This window comes from Truncatella angustata, assembly GCF_020726525.1.
Source record: "Truncatella angustata strain MPI-SDFR-AT-0073 chromosome Unknown BKA67scaffold_5, whole genome shotgun sequence".
Lineage (NCBI taxonomy): Eukaryota > Fungi > Ascomycota > Sordariomycetes > Amphisphaeriales > Sporocadaceae > Truncatella > Truncatella angustata.
The window spans coordinates 899,713-921,817 of NW_025763385.1; the positions used below are offsets into that span (position 1 = coordinate 899,713).

Consider the following 22,105-nt stretch of genomic DNA (forward strand, 5'->3'; position numbering starts at 1 on the left):
CAGCCATCAGAGAGTGTTTCTACAGGGTCCTTGAGCCATCACTAGATGATGACTGGGCCATGACAGACAGACAGCGCTGCCATAAGAACCAGCGGTAGCGCATTTGCTAAATCTTGGTGGAATTGCTATTGCTTGTTCAGCAAGGTGATGCGCCGGAGTAGTTCTTGGTTGACAGCCTGTTTGTAGTATACCCAAACGACTAAAGTTATGAAAGCGTCGAGATTTTGTTTTATTGTGCGTAACTGCATGCGATAAATTCTGATAGCTGCTCTTTATTGCAACATCGACGAGTAGGAATTTTGGTATCAGGGAATGCGGTGTTCCACATGTCTGCGAATACCGCTCCCTTTGCTACTCTATATTCCGTTTTTGTGGTCTTCAGCCATACTCGCCAAATAGCTCTTGATGTCCCGCAGATCTTCATCCACATTCACTCTCCAGGTCGACACCGCAACCCGCACTGCAGTCTGCCCCTTCCACTTTGTCCCGCTAACATACCATTGTCCGCTCTTGTGAATGGTCTCTACAAGCCTCTCGTTGAGGTCATCATCTTTTGCGCGGAACAGAACAACGACATGCGTATCCTCGGCGTTGGTGTTTTCGTCCGGCAGGAGGATGTAATCTGGGCTCTCCCTTACAGCCTCAGCGACACCTCGTGCTAAGTGTACCATCCGCTCCATTATACGCGCAATGCCCTCCCGTCCTTCGCTCAAGAGCACAGCGTAGACCGGCAGGGCGCGGAACCGGCGCGAGTTTTGAAGCCCTACGTTCAGGGGACTCTGGATCCCATCCGTGGCACCACCCGCTAGGTATGCGGCATTGGGGTTCTGGCACCAGCTAGTCAGGGCGGATGCCTTGCGCGTGAAGAACATGCCGCAGTCATACGGCACATTGAGGAGCTTGTGTCCATCGACCGTAATACTGTCCGCAAGCTCGAGGCCGGCAGCGTATTGTTGCAGCTTGGAGTACTCCGACGTCCGAGGCAGACACCGAGCGAAGACGCCGAAGGCACCGTCTACGTGGATCCAGGCTTTGTAGCGATCGGCCAGATCACGAAGGCGCCGCATGTCCTCTATGCCTGTCGTTGCGAAGCGGCCTGTGTTTACCTCGCCTGCGCTGAGAGCGATAATACTCGCAACACCTTCGCGCTGTAATTCTCTTTCAACCATGTGAAGGTCAAGCCTCCAGGGTTCGTCATCGCTGTACGGCAAATCTTTCACCGAGTGCCTGCCCAGTCCGACGATAGACGCCGCCTTGTACAAAGAGCTATGCCCCATGCTAGTCAATATCTGCACGTCTCTGATGCCTGCCTCATTGCAGGCAGCGAGAAGTCCAAGCTCGCCTACACCATTGGGCATGCCTTCTGGCAGCCTGGCCTGGACAACTGCTTCCCTGGCACAGCCGAGGCCGAGGATGTTGCTAGCTGTCGCACCAGTCGTCAAGGTACGGCCCTGCCAGTCAGCGGCATCACCCAAGTCAAGGAGTGTGATCAGCATCTTGAGCGCCGCATCCTCCACCTCGGTTGCGATGGTCTGGGTCGGCAGGTGCACCTGCACATTCTGGTCGTACGCAGTGACGAGGTTATCTGCAGCCTCGGCGATGGGCAGCGTTGAGCCTGTCACAAACCCGTAGTATCTGCCCGAACGATTCTGGCCATTGAGCGCGGGCGCAATGTCGCGCAACAAGTGATCTAATGCGGCAACTCTGCCTATCTCAGTAAGGTAGTTATCTCCTGTCGGCTGTGGCAACGAGGCCCGCGCTGCCGCCAAGTGGGCTTGCTTGGGAAGAACCTCGACCGGTAGGGCATTCGTTTGGTTTAATACAGACCATATTCGCTTGTATGCCTCAAGTAGAAAATCGTCATCAGTTGTGGACATCTTTACCAAGGCTCTTCAATCTTGTCCCAACACTCTGGTATGCAGAAAGCGGATTGACCACTCACGGAAGAAACCGTGATTACTGGTTCCCGTCGGTCCCGTGTAACGGCCAAGATGAGCTAGACCCCCAAACCACCCTAATAGTATTCGAGCAGGGTGGTCAGATTTCCCAGCAGAGTGGTTATGGCTTGGATTGAGATTACTGTTTTAGGCTAACCCGTCGAGAGGATTGGCGGAGAGGGGAAGGGCCTCTCGGAGAATATCCTCTATCCAGGGAATTGTTCTGGGTTCTGGGGCTGCTTGTGGTTGGTGCCCACTGTTCAAAATCAGCCAGGTTAGCTGGTTCTCATTCATCGATAGCCGGTGCATGTACTGTACAAGAAAAACTGGGCAAGTTCACCGACCACTATAGCGCTATAGCAATGAGGTACTTTTGTTTGTCCCACAGGTGTAGCTTGGTCAAGAGTCGGCTGATTTTAATATTGAGGAAGTGCAATGCGCTGGCTAATTGCGATGCATCAGCTTTGTCCAGTTATGATAGCCGAGCTGCAAGACACCTTGGTTCTCAAATATTTGTGGGTGCGGGTGCAGAGACGGAAGCTGCAGGACCAAGTGCTCGGGATTCTTTGCAAACAAAAGGGAGAACATTTTCAAAACCCATTGCTGAAGAAGAAATTATTTGTATGTTTTCCTCGAGGTTATCGTCAAATTTGTTGATCGCATACTGTTTCCTTGTGAACCTTTTTTTTTTTTTTTTTTTCCAGCGACGGGTTTGAGTCTAAGTGACTCAGGTGGACTCGAGTGGATTCAGTGGAGTTGACTTCGGCTTCGCTTGTGTTCAGGGCTCACAAGTCCCCAGGGGTTTCTATTATTGTACGATTTGGCTGAAGAAGATGACCTTTAAGTATCCAGTCTTGCTTTGAACTTTGGGTACATAGTACGGAATCAGGATCTGTATAAACATGCATAGTTGTGGACACACTCCGACTATTGTGTCTTCAATCGTATGCGTATCACGAAAACGGTAATGGTTGGAGGTCGTTTGCCAGGTCAGTCGCAAAGAACCCAGCAGTGTGGTTGTGCGCTGCGCCGCTGGAGAGCAGCGACCGGGGACAGGTCGTGAAGCGCCCGGCACCCGGTTTATGCCAATTGGTAGGTAGTTGAAAGTGGCTGAAAGCTCATCCTTACCCCTGATTTACCAGGAAGACCGTCGGGAACCGCTATGCAAATGCGCGGGGCAGACCTGGTCTCGCGACGACTTGCGTGGATCTCTTGTCGAATGCTCTAGTTAACGATTAATGAATAAATAAAACTTATCCTGATCCAATAATTATACCCTTCCGCAAACACGTATTAAGTCGATGTTGGTGCATATGCTAAGGGCATTTTCATTTTCCATTTTAGGTTATTTTGGGCTACCCGAGTGCAACGATAACAGGCTCGGCATACCGAACTCAGGTGGAGGGAGCATAACCAGGTCGAAGCTTGGGTGTGGATATACTCTCGATAGACCTCATAGGTAGCTCTGCTTGCAAGATAACCACATGTAACGTTGGTCTTCGGCTCCTGTTTCCGCAGAGGCTGAGAGGGTACTTAATGCGCATTTTTCGGAGATCTGGACATCCCCATCTTACACCAAAGCAGGGCCAGGCTCTACTGTGGGCAAGCTATTAAACTATCTGACTATTTGTCCACTAGAGATGCAAGGAGTTCTGCCCTTCCGTCCAGCTAGTCTAGAGGAACAAAAGTACTGGCCAACAATAACAAACTCTTGGTAGCTGGCAGGTAGCGCAGATAGGATGGGAGCTAGTCAGCCAGATCGTACATATGTTGTGGTACACCCGATCATACTGCGATCTATACAATGTTCTGAAAACCTACAGAGCCTTCCTGTATAACTGGGACCTCTTTGCACAACTGACAAGACCCCCAAAAGGCAACACATGGGTGGGGAGGGGTGCAGCAAATAGAGTTCAACCGTGCATGATGCTTCTCTCGACGGATTTCTGCAACATATGGGAGCGGACCGTTGCGGCTCACGGTTTGAGTAGTCACGTTTACGACACTCTGTTTTTGACGATCCTAGAAAATCACCAATCCGCACAACTTCTCTGCAGACCGGTGTGTTATGATGTGATGGCGGTTCTACCAGTCCGCTCAAGGAAAGTCAAGTGGACCCTCTGCTTCTTGCAGTCTTTACTGCTCTTCGAAACTACTACTGCAGCGCAATCTATATTGCATGGCTCGGAGGGTGGTGCCGACGCAACAACTCATCGCATTCCCCCCCAAGAATTTATTCGCTTCATTGATTTTGCAATATCTAGAGATTGTACCATGCATACTCTCTGCCTATCAATTTGGCGTTGCATTAGCAGGAAATATCCAATATAGGTGTCAGGCGTCGATTAATTCGATCTGCATTATCGGTAGTTGACTTTCAAACCCCGAATGCATTATAACCAAAGGCCGGTCTGATAACACATGCAATATGTAACCACCGTTCTATCTCACAAGGAATAATAACCTAACCCAGATAGACGTTCTGGTACTATGTAAGGTCGTACAGCTCTCGGCTTGCGAAGCTGCCGTGTTTAAACCGGAACTTGGCTGTGCTGCTGTTAGTGACTCTGCATATGTCCAATCTCCAGCGTGCAGGACATGTAGGGCAATATCCATGGGTCATATGGCCCCATATGCAAGACTGTATGCACACAGAGGTCGACAGCAAAGCGACCTCAGGCACCAGAGGTCCAATTCAGTCGTTTTAGTGGGCTGTGGCCGGGTGGAGCTTCCATAGTCGTCGAAATGGTGCCGCAATACCGGGATTACAAGTTTGCCGTCGCCCCCAGAAGTGGCCCCCAGAATCTCAGGCTAGCGTTAATGTTGTGTTTGCTTTCTGACAACCGCTGCAAGACGGGCGAGCACTGCTCCAGCTTGCTTGTTTTTTTTTTCTTCTGTCAAGTTGCAGGACAAGACATTAAGCAGCCGCATGTGGCAAGGTTTTTGAGCAATCTCCGTTCCATTAATATACTCAGGTCTATCTCATACACACATACTTGAGATAACCTCCAAAATATTTCGGCCACTCTCCACCCTTTCCGTTAGTCTATGCGAGCCAAAAACGCCCCGTCCTTCGTTCCAAGAGGACGGATTCACAGTCTAAGTCGCCTTTTTCACATCTGATACAGGATTCTCCCAATCAGCAACCGCCGCGACATAATCTCACTGGGGACGGCTACCCGGCCGAATCTCAGGGGACCAAAAGACGGGGTCTCGCATATCTGCAGTACACCCAAACCAGTCTCTTGGATCCGACCAAATTCCAGGAATCTGGATCAGCGGTCTCTTGAACTCTGAGAAGATTTGGAGCGGTACCATTCTTAGGCTGACACAAAAGAGCCGAAGCGCCCCAGCCGTCCCCCCTTAGTCAGTAAACGAAGACCTTGTCCTTGTCTCGTACATGCATACGTGCGCTGGTCTTCGAGAAGGTTTATTAGGTTTGCCTTACATGGTGCTGTGCTTGCTTGCCATTTACAACCCCAATCCTACCCCAATCCAGTCCAATTCGAATTGCTCGTACACTATATTTTCAAGTCATCCTTCCGGGACATTCGACCATTTTCACGAGGTTTTTTTTTGTTTTGTTTTGTTTTGATTTGATTCTTTTTGGTGATCTGCGTTCAAATCATATCTCAATCACTTTGCATGGCCATCACCATGTCTTCACCGGGAGAAGGCAGCAGTAGCCGCCCGGCCAACCCAAGCCACAATTCCGCCCACAATCACGATATCCCGACCCCAATAGACGGCACCAGTTTGCATAATTACCAGTTTACGTTCGAACGAAGTTATGAGGACGCTGTTGCTGCATCGATCCAAATAGACGCTGATGTATGAGTTCAACCTGATTCGGTCCCCTAATATTTTGCTAATGTACAAAAGTCATGTCAGTCACGACGTGGTAGCCCGTAAGTAGTATGCGCTTCGCAGCCCACCTATCCTTACGCTCATCGGCCGTAAACCTTAGGGACACACATTCGATTACGAGTGATGTTACAAGATATCGCTACGAGAACGGGAGGACCTATCACGGGTATAAGGATGGATGTACGTCCCAGTGGCCTACTGCCCCGCCGCTCCCCTTTGCAGGGCAACTTACACAGGTTGAACAGCATATATGTTCCCGAATGACCAGAGGGAACTTGATCGATGTTATGAACAGTATCATCTCCTCAAGTTTGTCATGAACCAGAGGCTATTTCTTGCCCCTTGGTCTGAACGAAATCCCCCACGGAACGTTCTCGACATCGCCACTGGTTCAGGCGAGTGGGCTATAGAGATGGGGGATATGTTTCCTACCGCTAAGGTTACAGGAACAGACCTATCACCAATTCAACCTCTAGAAATGCCGCCGAATGTGCATTTCTACATCGAAGACGCGTATGTGACCATCCATCTTCAAACTCTTAGCGTTATGGTTCCATCACTCAACTGGCATCCGCGGCTGAGGAGATCGGTCGTTGACGCCCACATTGTATCGACTGGTAGCATGTGCTGATGTATACTGCAGGCGAGAACCATGGGACTGGTATCGAGAGGATGACAAGTTTGACTTCATCCACACCCGGGTGACATTGGGCTGCTGGAACGACATAAAGGAAGATATACTTTACAAGTCTTTCGAGGCACTTGAGCCGGGTGGGTACTTCGAGGCGCAAGAGTTGCTTTGCAGCATCTTGTGTGATGACGACTCCATGAAACCCGATCACGAGTTGAAAGTGCATATGGAGGACATCGAGGATGCAGCGGTTACCATGGGCCGGCCGATCCGCGATGCCCACCTATATAAACAAGCCATGGAGGATGTCGGCTTTGTTGATGTCAAGGAGATCACATATAAGTTACCAATCAACGGCTGGCCCCGAGAGCGTAAATTCAAGACACTTGGAAAACGCTGGGAAGACATTTGGCTGAATGGTATTCATGCTTATTCATCTGCACCTCTTACTCGGGTAAGGGGCCTGAACGACAAACAGATACAGGCAAGTTTATAACATGTCCTCCAAAACCTCTGTGTGTAGCTGCTAACTATCGCAGATGATGTTGGTTAAGGTCAGACAGTCCATCTCAGATCAAAGCGTCCATGCGTACAATAAGTTCTATGTTGTCGTGGGGCGGAAACCGTACCCCAACGAAAAGGTCCAAACACAACCATCAGGATCATCCGGGTCGTCGGGTGATACCGAGATGGGTGGTGTCTCGTGATGATGATATGTCTGCATCACTTCTTATATCAGCGAGCTAGGAGTTGGAATTCGACCTCTCTAAACCGGAACGTCGTGCTTTTAAGCTGCAAGCTAAAGCGTGAAGTGCAAGCCAGCATAGCTCTACAGAAATCTCAGCTCAAGCATGGATAACTCAGCACCAAAGTGTCCAGACATGGCCCAGCAGCACAGCATACTGCATCTCCGTTCAAAGATTGATGGAAATTCTGTCGTATTCCAGAAGTCTACGGCTGCTAAAATTGCCCGAAAAGAGACTTGAGGCTCGGTCAGAACCCACATGGTAGATCTCTATGTTGCTTACAATTCGATACCCAATGAGAAACCGTTAGCATTTTGTACCTTAGAGTGCAAGGCCATGTCTTCGTCGTAGCGGAGAGAAGCGCTAGTAGTATCAGTCTCTACGAATCGGGGGAAATACTCTACATGCTAGACTAGAGCCAATAAATTTCAAAGTCACAAATATTGTGTCATCTCTCATGATGCGATTATGGTGTACCTCTTCTGCATCGACCTCATCAGCCCCAATTTCCGCATTTCCAGCATTACAACCAGCAGCTCCAGGGCTTTTGCTCCCCAGCCCCCGCCCCCCCTTCTTCGCTGTTTAGTAACAAGACTCGAAATGTAGCCTCCCGTTCCTCGACGCCTCGTTGCCCCCTAATTATCCAGGGCACAGCGGACGAGATGCCAAGTTCAATTATTAGTTCCCATGGTCACTTGCGTCCGTAACATTACAAAAGTCTACTACGTACAGAACTGTCAAGGAAAGAGCAGTTGTTGGTCTGAGTCGTCCGAGGTTACAACGTTATTCCTGTGAGAAGTATACGGGATACCAGAAACCAGCCACCAGCCGTCCAGTAAGGGGAGCACGATGAACCGCCCGTAAACTAGGAGCGTCCAGTTTCTTCGCCTAGTTACAATGAATCGTGTCAAGCATCAGCGGAACCGCTTCACGTCCTGGAGGCACTCCGCACCTCGTGGTTGGAGCTCTTACTTCCAGGGTTTGACAGAAGATGAGATAATATTTAGTCCCTGCTCAAGGGAACAGACACCAGGACACTCCTAATTGTCATCCATCTATGGCTTACGGTCTCTTCTATATGGCAGGGGAGAACGAGCATAAAGATACCGCCGACGACTAGCATTCATCGCTACATTCTACTATATGTATATATATTCGTTCTCCTTTCCCAGTCTCTCTTGGTTACGAAGGATTTTCGACAATTTTTGGTTTTTACACGATTGATGACAGTCCATTATGGATCACATGGGCCCCTTACCTTGTAAGATGGTAATTTGGCTTACATCAGTATATTTTCTGAGGATGAAATTGCGGGAGAGAAAGAGTTAGAGAGAGTACGTGTGGGATGGGGTTCAGATGACATGGACTCGTGCAGAAGTCGAGTTTCAACCCCGCCATTAAAAGCGCCTAGCAATATATATATATCTATCTATCTATCTATCAAGGACGTAATCCAGGCTAACGGTGTCTCCCAAGAATGGCCAATGTCGCACCGGCGACCTACCAATTGATCCGAAGTAATGATCACTCGGACAGTGAAAGGACGAAGTTGATCAGGTGGAGATGTACTTTACAGGACGACGTTTGCAAGATTTCCAAGTCATTCGAAGGAACAGAAAAAGATTGTCAGAGCATTATCATGCGTCGCTGCAAGTTTTGACCTGTCACTTGTAATAGCGGTAATCACGGGCAATTCGTGTCCTCGACAATGCCTCTTGCCAGGCAGTCTTGACATAGACGTGCCAGTTCCTCGCTATGTTTCAGATGATGCGGACGGCCTTCACTGCAGGTTAATGGCTAGGACGCATCTCTAGGTAACAGGCAGTACCTCATGCTTGCATGCAGGGAGGCCTGGTTCGGAATCCTTGAATTGTTGGACAGCTTCAGCTGTCATTAATTTCGAAGGGCTCAATGCCAATGATGCACCATGTCAGCGAATGTCATGGTCCAGTTGTCCATTCTTGACCTTTTGAGATGGGCGTTTAGACATGCTGAGGTCGTTTATGAAAGCCATGTGAATACTGTCCCGGTTCGAGCAGCTTCAGCGTATGCCGAAAGACAATCTGACTCGCTTGCGTGTTATACCTGTCGGTGATGAAGGGCACTGGGTTATTGCAGAATGCGGTGACCACCAATTCCTCGGACTTTATGAGCAATGGATGATGAGCTGGTGTTTGTGATGGCTCCCAGACCCGGACAGCAAACAAAGACTCCCTTGGGCTGGACCACGGTAACTCCGTTGGAAGCGGCTGAAGCTGGTAGCCCGGCGGGGTATCCCTGTAAGCCACGAGCGCGGTGCAAAGAGGTTATGGAGTACGGAGCCCAAGATAGGGCGAGTTATGGTTTGTCTTTCTAGGTTTGAAGGATAACTGTCGCTGCCCGTGCGACGATTTGAAATGCGCTAGGACCCGACGTTTGCCATATGTCATTCTAGACATTTTCCCAGGGCTGGATGGTGCGGATTCACAATGAGTCGAGGTATTTGAAGTCGCAATTCAATGACTCGCTGGAAGAGCTGGAGGCGCTCCAGTGGTCGGCCATCTCTGTCCAGATCAAGCTAACCTTAGCCCTGTTGCTACTGTAACTTGCTGTAGGTGTAGGACCTCGATCCCGGAAGAGGGCCCGAGTCAGTGGGTCACAGCGTGGTGGAAGTGGGCTCGTGCACCTCTTTCAGGGTAGTGACCTGCTAAAAACCTCGGACCAAGTTAGTTAAATGCTACCATAGGACTAGGCTGCATATGATAGTTATGTTGTGCCCCTTTCTTCGTCTGGGGAGCTGTCGGGTGTTACCAAGCACGTTCGGGGGCCCTGCAAGGAGTGGCACTTTTTTCGTGTTGTGGTTTGTCGCGCAAGCCATTCGGAGACGAAGGATCAAATGAGTCGAGGTCACTCGCTACCTGTGAGGATCTTACTACTGGCAATGGATTTGTAACTACCACCTGTCTTGTCTTGCTTTTGATTTCCATTCGATATTGGCGTCTCTTCCTTTCCTTCTGTGCTTTTGAAATGGACACTGGACCTTTCCACTCGTCGATTGTCTGACCATTTGCGAATTAATTCCCCACCGACGCTGTGCTGTGCGTCTACTTATTACTGTAGGGTAATTTACAATTAAATCCGAAGGAAAACCGAAGCAGAAACGAGAGGCAAGATCACGCGTGATCACCTAGCCGACGCGACATTGGTCGACAAATTCGAGCATTGCCGCAATTTCAGCGAGAGCAGCACTCTCCGTTCTTATTTATTTTTTGTTTCCCCTCTCCTTCTGCCCCGGGACATCTTTGGTTTAGGGTCCCCTCATTACACGAGCCTCGAATTTGTCTTGATTTGTCGGTTCCAGACACGCCTACGTAATTGCTAGAACACGGCCCTGTCCTATATTCGCGACGACATACCCTCCTTTTCCTCCAGACAACCCTAGACCGTATACAAACGATCGGCCCGAGCAATTGGTCGTGGCTATAGTTCTGTCTTATGTCAATAGAAGTGCGAATCAACGGTAACATCGACGGGAATAGGCAATGGCTTCGTTGATGAGCAAGCGCCAGCAGGCGCGCAACGAAAAGGCGCTACAGGATCTCGTCCACGATGTGCCAGGAAACAACAGTTGCGCCGACTGCAGTGCGAGAAACCCAGCATGGGCATCATGGAGCGTGCGTATATACCGACCACCAGGCCATCGACCTCGGACCGCTACTGACCTTCGTGTTTCTTTCTAGTTGGGCATCTTCCTATGTATGCGTTGCGGTGCGATTCATCGTAAGCTCGGCACGCATATCTCCAAGGTCAAGTCCTTGAGCATGGATGGGTGGACGAATGAGCAGGTCGATGTACGTCGTTTTCTTTTGTTCTGTTCTGTGACTCGGTTACATCGTCTGTAGTAGAGGGAAACTGACTAGACTTGGTGGGGCAGAACATGAAGCGAGTTGGCAATACTGCTTCCAACAAGAAATACAATCCCGACAACAAGAAACCACCCGTTCCTGTTGACGCCGACGAAGCGGACTCGGCCATGGAACGCTTCATCAGGTCCAAGTATACGCAGAGAGCATCCGAATCGAACGGATCACAACGAGAACGAGAACAGACACAATATCGGACAGAAAGGCCGTCGCGAGGCAGGGCTGACTCTGACCTCGAAACGCCCCCTCCAGTGCCGTCAAAGACTGGCGGCTTTTTCAAGAAATCAAACTCGAAAAGCTCAACCTTCCCCTTGTTTCGGTCAAAGAAGAGCGCAAGCTCACAGCACATCCCTGAGGAACCGCGTAGCCCACCACCACTTCGCAACAAGCCATCCAAGGTATTTGGTGCCAGTGTTCAAAACGATAGTGTGGACGACACGGCTCGGAAGTTGACCCAGCTCAGAGACATGGGCTTTACCGACGACAAGCGCAATGCCATGGTTCTGAAAGGCGTCAATGGCAATGTTGAGAGGACTATAGAGACGCTTGTGAGGCTGGGCGAAGGGGGAACCGGAGACCCCATCCCAAGGCGTGGTAGTTCACTACAGACTCCTAGCACCCTTGCTACACCGAGATCATTGAGCCCTAGTCCCGCGACACCAACGACAGCAGGCCTCTCGAGGATGAGCCCTTCGACTGCCAACAGCCCGGCTACTTCCAACAACCCGTGGGATATATCTCCAGCCCCAGCGCCACCGCAAACGGCACAGTCGACAGGGACCATGCCGAGCAAAAACCCGTTCTATGCCATGACCACCAACCCTTTCGGCGTTCCCTCACAGCAGAGTGACTACAACCTCAACTCGTCTATGCAGAACCTCTCTTTGGCGCCATCTCAACCACAACAGCTGTTCCCACATCACACAGGTGGTCTACCAGCTCCTCCCAATGTACAACAACCTATTTATCAGCAGTCTATGACTCCACCGATACCCCAAACGCAAAACTTTGCGTCTTTCTTTTCTAATGGTAATCAAGCATCTTATCAACAGCCCTATCAGCAATCTCAACCTCAACCTCAACCCCAGGTTCAACCTCAGCAGACTTACAATCCCTTCCTGCAGAGCCCTGCACCGCAGCAGCAGCAGCAGCAGCAGCAGCAGCAATCTCTATCGGTGAATATTGCTCCCTTGCAGAATCAAAATACTGGCAGCAATCCTTTCGCTAGGTCTCCTACTACTAGAATTGGTTCTTCCCCATTGGGCCAGATACCGGAGCAGTCACAGCAAAACTTTTACGGCACTCCAACCTCACCATATGGAAATAACCCCTTCCTCGCCATGAACCAGCCTGCACAACAACCACAGTATCAAGCTGCTCAACCGTTCGACCAGTCTATGTTCCAAGTACAGCAGCAGGCGGCACAACAGCCACAGTATCAAGCCCCTCAGCTGTTCGATCAGTCTATCTTCCAAGTACAGCCGCAGACGACACAACAGCCCCAGTATCAATCAGCCCAACAATTTGACCAGTCCGTGTTTCAGCCACAGCAGCAGCAGGCACAGCCGGTATACCAACCACCAAGGGATAAAGCCACCATTATGGCACTATACAACTATCCGTCTGTGGCACCAACACCTTTGCAGCCTCAGAGTCAAATGCCAATAAACGATGCCAGCAATCAGTTGGCGGCTTCGCAGCAGCAGCCTTTGCCGCTGGCTTCTCCCCTGCAAAGCGTCGCACATCCTAAAACTACAAATCCCTTTCTTAATGGCGGGGCATCACCGCCATCCGCGCACTTTGCAACAGTGAACAATGCTGTGCCCTTCGGGTCTGCAAGGAGCCGCGAGAGTATGACTTTGGGTGCGCAGATGGATTGGAATAACGGTCGGCACAGCCCGGACGCATTTGCCAGCCTGAGTGCCAGGGGCAACTAATGTCATGATTGATGCCACAGTGTGGGAAATAATACGGTCTGTATATATCCAGCGATGTATCTATAGTAATGATGTCGCCGAGATCAGGCAGCGATGTACAATGTCATATTCATCACTTGAGTGAGCTCAAGAATCGGACGTATTATAATGAACGTGGGTCTTGGATAGCCAAGACCGCTCACGCTTTCTGTGTCAACACGAACTCCTCGAAAGGAACGCCCTCCATGTCCTCAAATCCTTGACCCTCATAATCCGCAACCTTACTCCAACCCCGAATAGCAGCCCGCCAATAACACATCTCCGCTGCGGAACTTAAATACCCGCCCCCGTGAAATGTCTCCCGCTGTCTTCTCGCGATCCCCTCGGCAACTTTCGGGTTCTTCTCGAGCCAAAGAACCACAGCCTCCAGATCGCTCCAGTCCGGCGCCACGAACACCATATTGGCCTCCTCCGCCCTCACCCCTCCACCCCACGCCTCGCTCACCCACTTGGCCGGATACGGCGCCAGGCCGGGCCCCTTCTCCACGACCCCGTTCCCGAGCTCCCGGCCCGGCCGCGCCGCGCGCTCGACGCCCGCGAGCGACGACGAGAAGACGGGCCGCACCAGGTGGCTCGTGTGCTGCATCCAGCTCAGCGGCGGCGTCAGCACCACGCTCGCGCACAGCTGGTGGAACGGCAGGCGGCCCGAGTACGTCACCCCCTCCGTGTGCACGACGTACCGGTACCGGCAGAAGTCGGCGATGGGCAGCGCGTTGGACGCGTTCCGCCCCGAGTCCGTCCACGACAGCGCCTCGACGTCCGACCACGGCTTCTCCTGGCACGCCAGCAGGAGGTCCTGCCGCAGCCGCGCCGACGTCGTGCTCGGCGAGTTGAAGTGCGGCGTCCCGCGCCAGACGGCCTTGGGGATCTTGGAGGTGAAGGGCAGGGTCGACTCGAGGGCGGTGATGGATCTCGTCGCCGAGGGGAGCGATTTGATGAAGGGGAGGGGCCAGGACCAGAAGCTGAAGTGCGGGATGGGGAAGTAGGGTGCCGAGGGTCCGTTGCGAGATGGGTCGGCGGGCCGCGAATAGGAGAAGGTTTTGGAGGATGGGTTGTCGTGGTGGGTGAAGGCGATGATGGTGTCTGGGATCTCTTGTGGAGAGGGTGACGTTAGGAGTGCGGTGTGGATTTGGTGCAGTGTCGCGCTTCGGTGTAGAAGCATATCCCGGGAGAGATCATTGGACATTGCTGCTTGGAGAATGGAGAGCTGCGATCAGAGTCAGTTCTCAAGGTTCGCAGTTACTGCTATCGTGATGATATATAGTCAAATCATCTAAGAGTAGTCACGTTGCCCAACCATACTCGAGGCAGACGGCCGGCGACTTTCAGTGAAGTATAAGATACGCATACCTTGCCGTTCTTGATCCTAGCAATCAGCGGTCCCAATGGACCGCTCCTCTCCAATGTGAAGGGCCCCTTTGCGACAGCATCATCGACTTCCTTCGTCAGTCCTGGGAACGTGGTGACACATTGCTCCGAGGTCAGAAACCGGTTGTCAAGCAGTTCCTGTGCAAGCCTCGTCCTGCCACTTTTGCCTTGTCTCCCTTCTGGGAATGTGTCCAGCACTGTTCTAGAGGAGTCCAAGCTGGCATCTGGGACGAGGATGAAGACATACAATGCCAAAAGGCCAACACATATGATCAAAATCTGTCGCAGATATGAGGACTGCCTTGAATTGAGCACAGTGCTGCCCATGGCGTAGGTAGCATTTCATGTACAGGCAAGATGTGGGGAAAATGCCATCAAAGATGAAAGAAAGTGTTACGATGCTAGTGGCATGGCGTTGAGAATGCATTAAAAGGACCTCACATCAAGATGTGGAGGTGGAGAGGGATGCGGCCACGAATCCGGGGGATGTGCCTCCGGGGTTTCGTCATCCTCAGTGGTTCAAATAGAATGTTACATTACATGGGTCACTGGTCTCTGGTCTCATGCGCCGAGGATCCATGGTCCTCGGAATGGCAAGGTAACCCAGTATCAGAGGACCAGATATTGCTAAGTCACATATGAATATTTCCAGACCATGCCTCCACTGATTGCACATATATAGTTGGCATAGGTAGTCTAGGTGGATCTGAGTAGGAGTTGGACGCATGCCGTATTGAGCTAATGCGGGGGAGATGTGGTGTTGGCAATAGTTCCATCAGTGCCGCCAATTGGCCTGGAAGGTCGGGATTGCAGACCGCGCGGTTGAGCATTCTATAACTCAACAGTATGACCCGAGTTTCAATACGCTAGTGACTATATATTTAAGGTAGACTACCAAAGATTGAGGGCCAACGGTAATGGCTCATGTGCCACAGTATACACCGGGATAATTTTCCAACCCGACGATACTTAACCAGACATTTCCCGTGAATCTCATACTCTATGATACTGATTGCCTGTAATGTACAAGCGGCACAGAAAAATGTAACGAACTGAGGGTGAACTAACAATCATGCTAGACTAGGTGAAAAATATGTACTGCACTAATTATGCAGCCCATGCTTAAGAGCCCGTACTTCCCAACGTCAAATAACCTCATGTTTGACGAAACACAGAGCATCCCATAAAACTTCCACATATACGAGTCTTTGAGAGATTCATGTAGTATTTGCACTAATTCTCATTCGACGAACCATTCAAGAAGTCTAGCAGTAAAGCGCAAAGCTTTCTTCCAGTCTCTTGCTACGTCTGGAGTCCCGAAACCCATCTGAGTGGCTCAAAATCCTCAAGCAAGACCTTGTTGCCATGAAGAAAGGAAATGAACTTGCTGTAACAGAAGGCCCTGGGTACCTTAGTCTCGGAAGCAAATCGAACATGTGGTCGACTACAAAACTTGTTCAGCAGTATCATATCGGGCCGCAAACGTAGCCTTCATGGTTTCGGCAATCAATATCTTCACGAGACTCCTTAAAGGGGAACTTGACGCAGTGGCATGACCCTCGTTGCCTCAGCGCTGATGCAGATTATTCTAGTATTAAGAACATATGGGAACCTCCTATAATATGAGTGATCTGCATCATTTTCAACAAATACCCATAACGCGTTTAGTGTACTCTTATTATATAATGTAAAGTAAAGATATTCCAATATCAAACTGCGACAAACGAGTCAATCTATATCATCCGGGTCATCTCCTTCCATGAAATTTTTATTGTGCTACTCATATCACCTACTAGGTTGCCTTTCCTGATCAATCCAGATTGAACGCTTCCCTCGTAGACTTGTGAGGAACAAAATTAAAACATCCCACCCAGTCAAAGGTATCTTATCCGCTCAAATTAACGCAGTATATTTCATCTCAGACCGCGCTGCCGTAAGTCAGACTTTAACAAATCATCTAACTCTCAATCCTTCTCGATTCTTGCTCGTTTTTGTGGTAGGCAAGATAGACAGTTTTATCTTCTTGCGGCCCTTCAATCCTGAGATCTTGGCAAATAATTATCAGTTATACTCAGTAGCCTATGCATTTTTGCTTGCCCAGTTTCCGGCAAAGCCCCTTTCGAGACCAGAACTATATACCATCCTCGTCGTCCACTCTCCAACTCGTCAGAATTACATCCCGCTTCGACAACAGGCGGCTCCTGGAAACCTCCTTGATATCTCTTGTAGAAGTCCGCCGAGCTAGGCTGTTCTCGCATGCCTCTTCCCACAGCCCGCGACCATCCGCTGACGGTGTATAGCGGAAAAATACCACACGAGGTTGGGATGCGCCAACCCTTGCGTTTAGCCACTGCCCGCTTAACGTAGTTGGCGCCTTGGCGATTTCGCGTTCGAAGGACGGTGCTTTTTGCGAAAGTCGAGACTAGATTGATGCGCGACATTCAAGCTGAGCATTGTGTGCGGCCTGTCATGATGATACAATAGACAATGTTTGTAGCGGGCCTAGCCGGTCGAGATCGACTCCCGGCAGCGAAACAACCTTCTTTATGTATATATATGCCGATTGAGTCTTCGCCAGTACTGCTCTTAAACGTAATCGTCGATATAGAATACAAGTGTACTATACTTGGACCTGCGCCTTTGATACGTTGTGATTTGCTTGTCGATCTTTTAGCTATTTACGAAAACACGTGACCCTTGTACTGCGCATACGTGGGCTGTATTGCTTCGCGCGATGGGTAACACGAATGCGAGACCAGCTGCCTCACATCTTGCACGAACAAACGACGGTGCTACAGTAAGGTTGCTCATCTTGAATGTATTGCAGTTGCCTTTGACTCCATTTCTCGGCAGCAAGCCGAATATTGCCTCGTGACGCTCTAGAACTCTGATTGAGTTGCCCAAAATCTATGTCAAAACATGTGCTCTTTCATTCGCTCCGAGCTCCCCCGAACGCCATGGTATGCGACATGATACCCTCGCATAACCGCCGAAAATACAAAAGCGAGTCGACTTCTCGCTGTCCCAGAACAAACCTTGTACGCCTTGCCAGAATGCATCAATATCAGATTACTTAGATGTTATAACTTGACCCCACTTGATGTGTGTAGTCTCATGGTTTTTCAGGAGTCTTCCATGCGATCTCCTTGCACTCGCCCATGGCATCGATCCAGTCGTTGATGCCCTTCAGATCCCAGCCACTGACCCACTGCTCCTTCTGCTTGTCTTCGTCCGGCTTGGACTTTGGTGCACCGAGCTTGAAGCTCCTCGCGGTGCAGCATACCTCGTCATGCCATCGGTACTGGAAGCACGTGCGGCTTTTCTTGTGCTCATTGAGCATGGTTTTCCATTGCTCGCGCATGGCCTCGTCACTGGCGTCGCTGTCCTCGGCCTTCTCCGTGTCGCTGGCGTTGGCCGCGTTCTCGACTTCTTCAGGGTTGCGCGGCACAACCTTTTGCTTCAGCTCCCACTCGTCCTCGTCTGGCACGTCTTCTTCCTCGCAGACGCGGGCGCAGTGTTTGGGAGATTTCCAGGCGTCCTTCTCGACCTGTGTCATCTCGTGGCCCTTCTTTTGCCGACCCTTCTCGTGATCGCCAGCACGCGCTTGCGCATCGGCGTCTGAGCTGATGTAACAGACATCATCCGAAAGGTTATCCCAGTCGTGGCGTTGGACCTGCATCTTAGGTGCGATGAGACCATGGTAAAGATCCTTGATAAGTAACGTGCGCTGCAAGACATGTTAGTGGTTGCGCAGGGGAATCATCAATTCGTGAAAGCCGGGCAGCTCGTGGCAGTAAGACATGTGCCTGATTGGGCAGGACAGGGATGCGTTGGATGGGTTTCAGGTCCATGCCATGCCATAGTCCTGGTAAACCAGCGCAAACCCTATTTCTTGCCCCATCCATGTCGCCAATCCTGACCTCCAACAAACCAACACAAGGCAAGGGTGCGGGGGAACGCGACCAGGCCGCAGAATATTCAACTTACATCGGTCTTGCGTGTCTGCTCGAATTGCCAAACGCTGCTGATCTCTTCGGCATTCACGTGGTGCATCGTCAAGATGGGCTCGCACCAATGTCCCGGGCCAAATGGTAGCGTGCTGGGCTTTTCGCCATTGAACATGGGCCATGTCTGACGGATCTTGACTTCCTCGTATTGCTCCAGCGCCTGAGCGAGCATCAGGTCGCCACAGCATTCGTTTGCGCCCTTGACACTGTATTGCTTGACGACGCCCGGATGGTGCTCGATCAAATGTCGCAAGAGGGAGCCGCTCATGACATACCCGGATCCACCGTGAGCGAAGGGCATCCCGCCTATGAAGCTGCGACTGCCCAGGTAGATCCTCTCCTTAGGGTTGAGCTGACTCTGGGTGCGCAGCCAGTAGACCATGTTGGCCCAGAAAACATACGTGTCGGCCTCGGCGAAGATGTACCAATCGCGGCCCGGTCGCATCCGCCATGTTTGCTCCATCATGGGCAGAAACTTGTACTTGTCGAGCTTCCAGGCTTTCGACTCTCCATCTCGAGCATCTACGCAGGACTTCTGGGAGACGGGGCACTCCTTCTGGGCCCGGTACAGATCGAAATCGTCATTGTGGGCTTTGGCGGATTCCTCCACTTCGGCGAGTACGTCATATATGTGATATTTCCCTATTTGCTGCTCCTACGACACTCTGTTAGTATTGACAGGAAATGGCCTCAGGCGGGCTACACGTGCATACCATATCGGAGAAGATTAAAAAGTCGGACATGCATTGCAGGGTCGTAAGCAGGTGAGTTGGCACTTTGTCGAAGGCTTCGGTCGCGCCGGTCTTCATGACGAGCAGAACGCCGTCCGTGTTTGGAAACCCAGTGCATGGGTCGCTGAAGTTGTGGTACTGAGTCACGACCCCCTCGGTCCCTTGTTGGTACAAGGTGTTATTGTAGACATCCGAAGCGGCGAAGTAGTTCGAGACGGTTGCGCCCAGGTCGTGGGCATAACTGTATGTCCTCACCCTCCATGTCGGTTGGATGTGAATATATGTTGCGACAAGAGCAAGGACAGAAATTCCACCGAAGAACCGTAGCCGGCGCGAATACGGCGTCAGAATCATGGTGGGCTACTGTAGGCGGGTACTTGGACTTGAGTCCTGGTATCTCAACCACCTCGAAGATTGCAGCAATGTATTCTTGGCAAGGCAAAGTCAAGATGAAAAGGTCAGACAGAATCGAGCATGGCAACGGACTAATGACGAAAAGACCAGAGTGGGAGCAGGCAAGCGGAAAGACTGGAGAGGTATGCGAGTCTGCGTTTGGTGTCTGGAACTCTGTCAAGTCTGAGTGCACGGAATGTATGGAGTGCTTGGCGGGCTGACAAGGCGATTAATTGCGCCGGATCTCGTATTACTAGAGTGGAACTGGAAAAGGCAATGAACGAGGAACAGCCACAGGAACGGACTGGTACCAAAGGGCCTGAAGCTCTAGCGGTCTGGTGATCTCCCGACCCGTTATCAGTGGACAGAATAGGAGTGGAAAAGGAAAAGAAAAAAGGAAGCAACAGCGATCAGCCGGGACTGCACATGCTGATATGCAGAACTAATGCGTATCTGATGAATCGCGGTGGGTTTGAGAATGACGGTCAATTACTAAAGTTGATGGAGGCGAGCTGAATACATACTTACTGACGCAAGTGACCGGGGTGTAGCCACCACGGACAGACCAGGGGTAGGACAGAATGCGTGCTTGCAGTACGTATCTAAACTAAACTGCGGGTATGTAGATGAAGATGAAGATGAGGAAGCCTCCGCAGTGGCTCCCAGGCTAACACTTCCGCTAAAAGAAATCCCGTCTGCTTCTGCTTCTACTTCTGGCTTCTTTTTTTTTTTTTTTTTTGCTTCGGGTATGTCTTAGTGCTGGTTCGTATTGCCCAAAAGAATCAGGATCAAGGTTGTCAAACATGTCAAGCTGAAGCCAGGCGGTTTACCTCGCAATACAGTGAGTGGTAGCTTTGTCCAAGAGAGAGGTTTCACGGTGCCAAGACCGCTTAGCGAAGCCCGCCGCAAAGCATACAACCAATTGAGATTTGCCCACTCACGCTGTCATCCGAAAAAGGACAACGGGTGACGAGATAGTTAGGTGCATGCAGCCCATTGGAATGTGAAACATGCCACCGCTAAACGGGGGTCGTGCATGTTCGGCAACAACGGATGCAAACTTCATACCGTGGTATGCAATCGGTCAGCCACTAGAGTATCCGTATTTGCTCGGATAACTTAGGCACAGCAGCAAATTACCCTTGCAGAACGCCGTTTTCTTTCACGAGGTCGGATTGTCGTATTTGGGTAAAACTGACATTGAACCCTGTCAGAGCCAAGCCATTAGGGTCACCCACTATCATTGTGAATGGTATGGTTAGGTTGTTTTTACAGTGGCCCTCCCCTGCTCCCCTCTGAGCCGCTGCTGGAACCCACGCAGGTGAACCCAGGAAAGTTGCACAAACTGTAATCCCTCCAGAGACGGATAGCACCCGAGATTTTCGGATAAGAAATTAGTTGATTGCATATTGTGAGACCTCATGCACCAATCATGAGTTCTGCCGAGACTTAGGCTTTTCATCACAAAAAAAGCGATTTGGGTCGTATGTAGCATGCCGCCCGCGCTGACAAGATACCACTTGGGAATTAATCATCATGACGACAGCGTGGTACACAGTAGAGGAAGATGGAGACGTCAATCTGAAGCGTATGTGTGAAATCCCGAACTCAGGGGGTCCGCCCGCTCTGACGAACAGTGGATCAATCCCATCACCGCCAACCCTGTGCAACTGTGAAAGATGTTGGACTAGATATTGATCGGCATGGTTGACCTGCTTCGTAGGGTTGAGATGCTACAGACATGCGTGATGGCCCATTCAGTGGGAACCAAATGTTGTGGCCTTTGGGCTTCTGAGTTCAGAGCTGTGCCATATGCAGTAAGACAGTACAGACCAGAAGAAGTATTGTTCTAACTTTAATGAATCAGGGTCTTCTCTTGGCGACACCCGTTAAGGTTTTTGGGAAAATTCACCAATGCCAACCCCTGTGCAGTCCCACTTTTCAACCTCGCCTACCCTTGAAAAGCTCAAGGTCAGGACAGTTTAATTCTCCAGCAGTCCCTAGGTTAGTGAATTAGCACACACACACAATCTCTCACTTTCTCTCGCCCTCTATGGGTCGTCACTAAAAGCAGAATATGAGGCTATTAACATTTGGACATAGTCTGCACCATTGGTTTTACAACTGAGTCAGACTGGGCCTTCTTGTCATATGTCTCAGCTTATAACAAGACCATGCACCAGGATGAAACATGCGCCAGTCATTTGACATGACTAAAAGTTTGCAGCGCATTTCCGTATCTTTAGTAGTATATGGACGGTCAGGCTGGACAAGTCCCTGTACAGGTATGTTCTGTGGCAGCGGATACATAGGCAACGAGCCACATTTGAGATTCTGGCTTGACCACGTCGTCGGTAAAGTTGATGAATGACAAGCTCTCCATGCCATCGATCAATCGTCCATTCGTTGATCCTTGGGCTAAGTCGTGATGCATGGAAATCTCAGTACTGTTCCCAAAGCCAGACTACATATATGTGTGCAGTATTTCACTCCGTACCAACTGCAATGTGCACAATAAGCGTGCAGCTTCCAACTAAGCTATATTTA

The 22,105-nt window shown here is 50.6% G+C and overlaps 6 protein-coding genes across 6 annotated transcripts; 3 read left to right on the forward strand and 3 right to left on the reverse strand.

Annotated features, from left to right (window-relative positions):
• Positions 1-356: 356 nt before the first annotated feature.
• BKA67DRAFT_659436 (pyridoxal-dependent decarboxylase) lies at positions 357-1,877 on the reverse strand (the record flags this gene model as incomplete). Its single annotated transcript, XM_046107438.1, has 1 exon — positions 357-1,877. The coding sequence occupies one exon, from the start codon at positions 1,875-1,877 to the stop codon at positions 357-359; it is 1,521 nt and encodes a 506-aa protein (XP_045957037.1).
• A 2,078-nt stretch (positions 1,878-3,955) lies between these two features.
• BKA67DRAFT_567481 (uncharacterized protein) lies at positions 3,956-4,342 on the forward strand. Its single transcript, XM_046102977.1, has one exon. The coding sequence runs from the start codon at positions 4,014-4,016 to the stop codon at positions 4,266-4,268; it is 255 nt and encodes an 84-aa protein (XP_045957038.1). The 5' UTR covers positions 3,956-4,013; the 3' UTR covers positions 4,269-4,342.
• Positions 4,343-5,419: 1,077 nt separating this feature from the next.
• On the forward strand, positions 5,420-7,627 carry BKA67DRAFT_300966 (tam domain protein). The gene is made up of 6 exons (XM_046096072.1): positions 5,420-5,768; positions 5,820-5,845; positions 5,905-5,984; positions 6,050-6,317; positions 6,448-6,919; positions 6,975-7,627. Exons 1-6 carry the CDS (start codon positions 5,583-5,585, stop codon positions 7,140-7,142), a joined length of 1,200 nt encoding a protein of 399 aa, XP_045957039.1. The 5' UTR covers positions 5,420-5,582; the 3' UTR covers positions 7,143-7,627.
• A 2,781-nt stretch (positions 7,628-10,408) lies between these two features.
• On the forward strand, positions 10,409-13,109 carry BKA67DRAFT_301004 (uncharacterized protein). The gene is made up of 3 exons (XM_046096073.1): positions 10,409-10,834; positions 10,901-11,011; positions 11,095-13,109. The coding sequence occupies exons 1-3, from the start codon at positions 10,703-10,705 to the stop codon at positions 13,018-13,020; spliced, it is 2,169 nt and encodes a 722-aa protein (XP_045957040.1). The 5' UTR covers positions 10,409-10,702; the 3' UTR covers positions 13,021-13,109.
• An 89-nt stretch (positions 13,110-13,198) lies between these two features.
• Positions 13,199-14,754, reverse strand: BKA67DRAFT_518850 (uncharacterized protein; the record flags this gene model as incomplete). Its single annotated transcript, XM_046098044.1, has 3 exons — positions 13,199-13,540; positions 13,592-14,266; positions 14,410-14,754. 3 exons carry the CDS (start codon positions 14,752-14,754, stop codon positions 13,199-13,201), a joined length of 1,362 nt encoding a protein of 453 aa, XP_045957041.1.
• A 2,785-nt stretch (positions 14,755-17,539) lies between these two features.
• Positions 17,540-19,519, reverse strand: BKA67DRAFT_659440 (uncharacterized protein; the record flags this gene model as incomplete). Its single annotated transcript, XM_046107439.1, has 3 exons — positions 17,540-18,154; positions 18,415-19,089; positions 19,148-19,519. The coding sequence occupies 3 exons, from the start codon at positions 19,517-19,519 to the stop codon at positions 17,540-17,542; spliced, it is 1,662 nt and encodes a 553-aa protein (XP_045957042.1).
• Between the last annotated feature and the right edge of the window lie 2,586 nt (positions 19,520-22,105).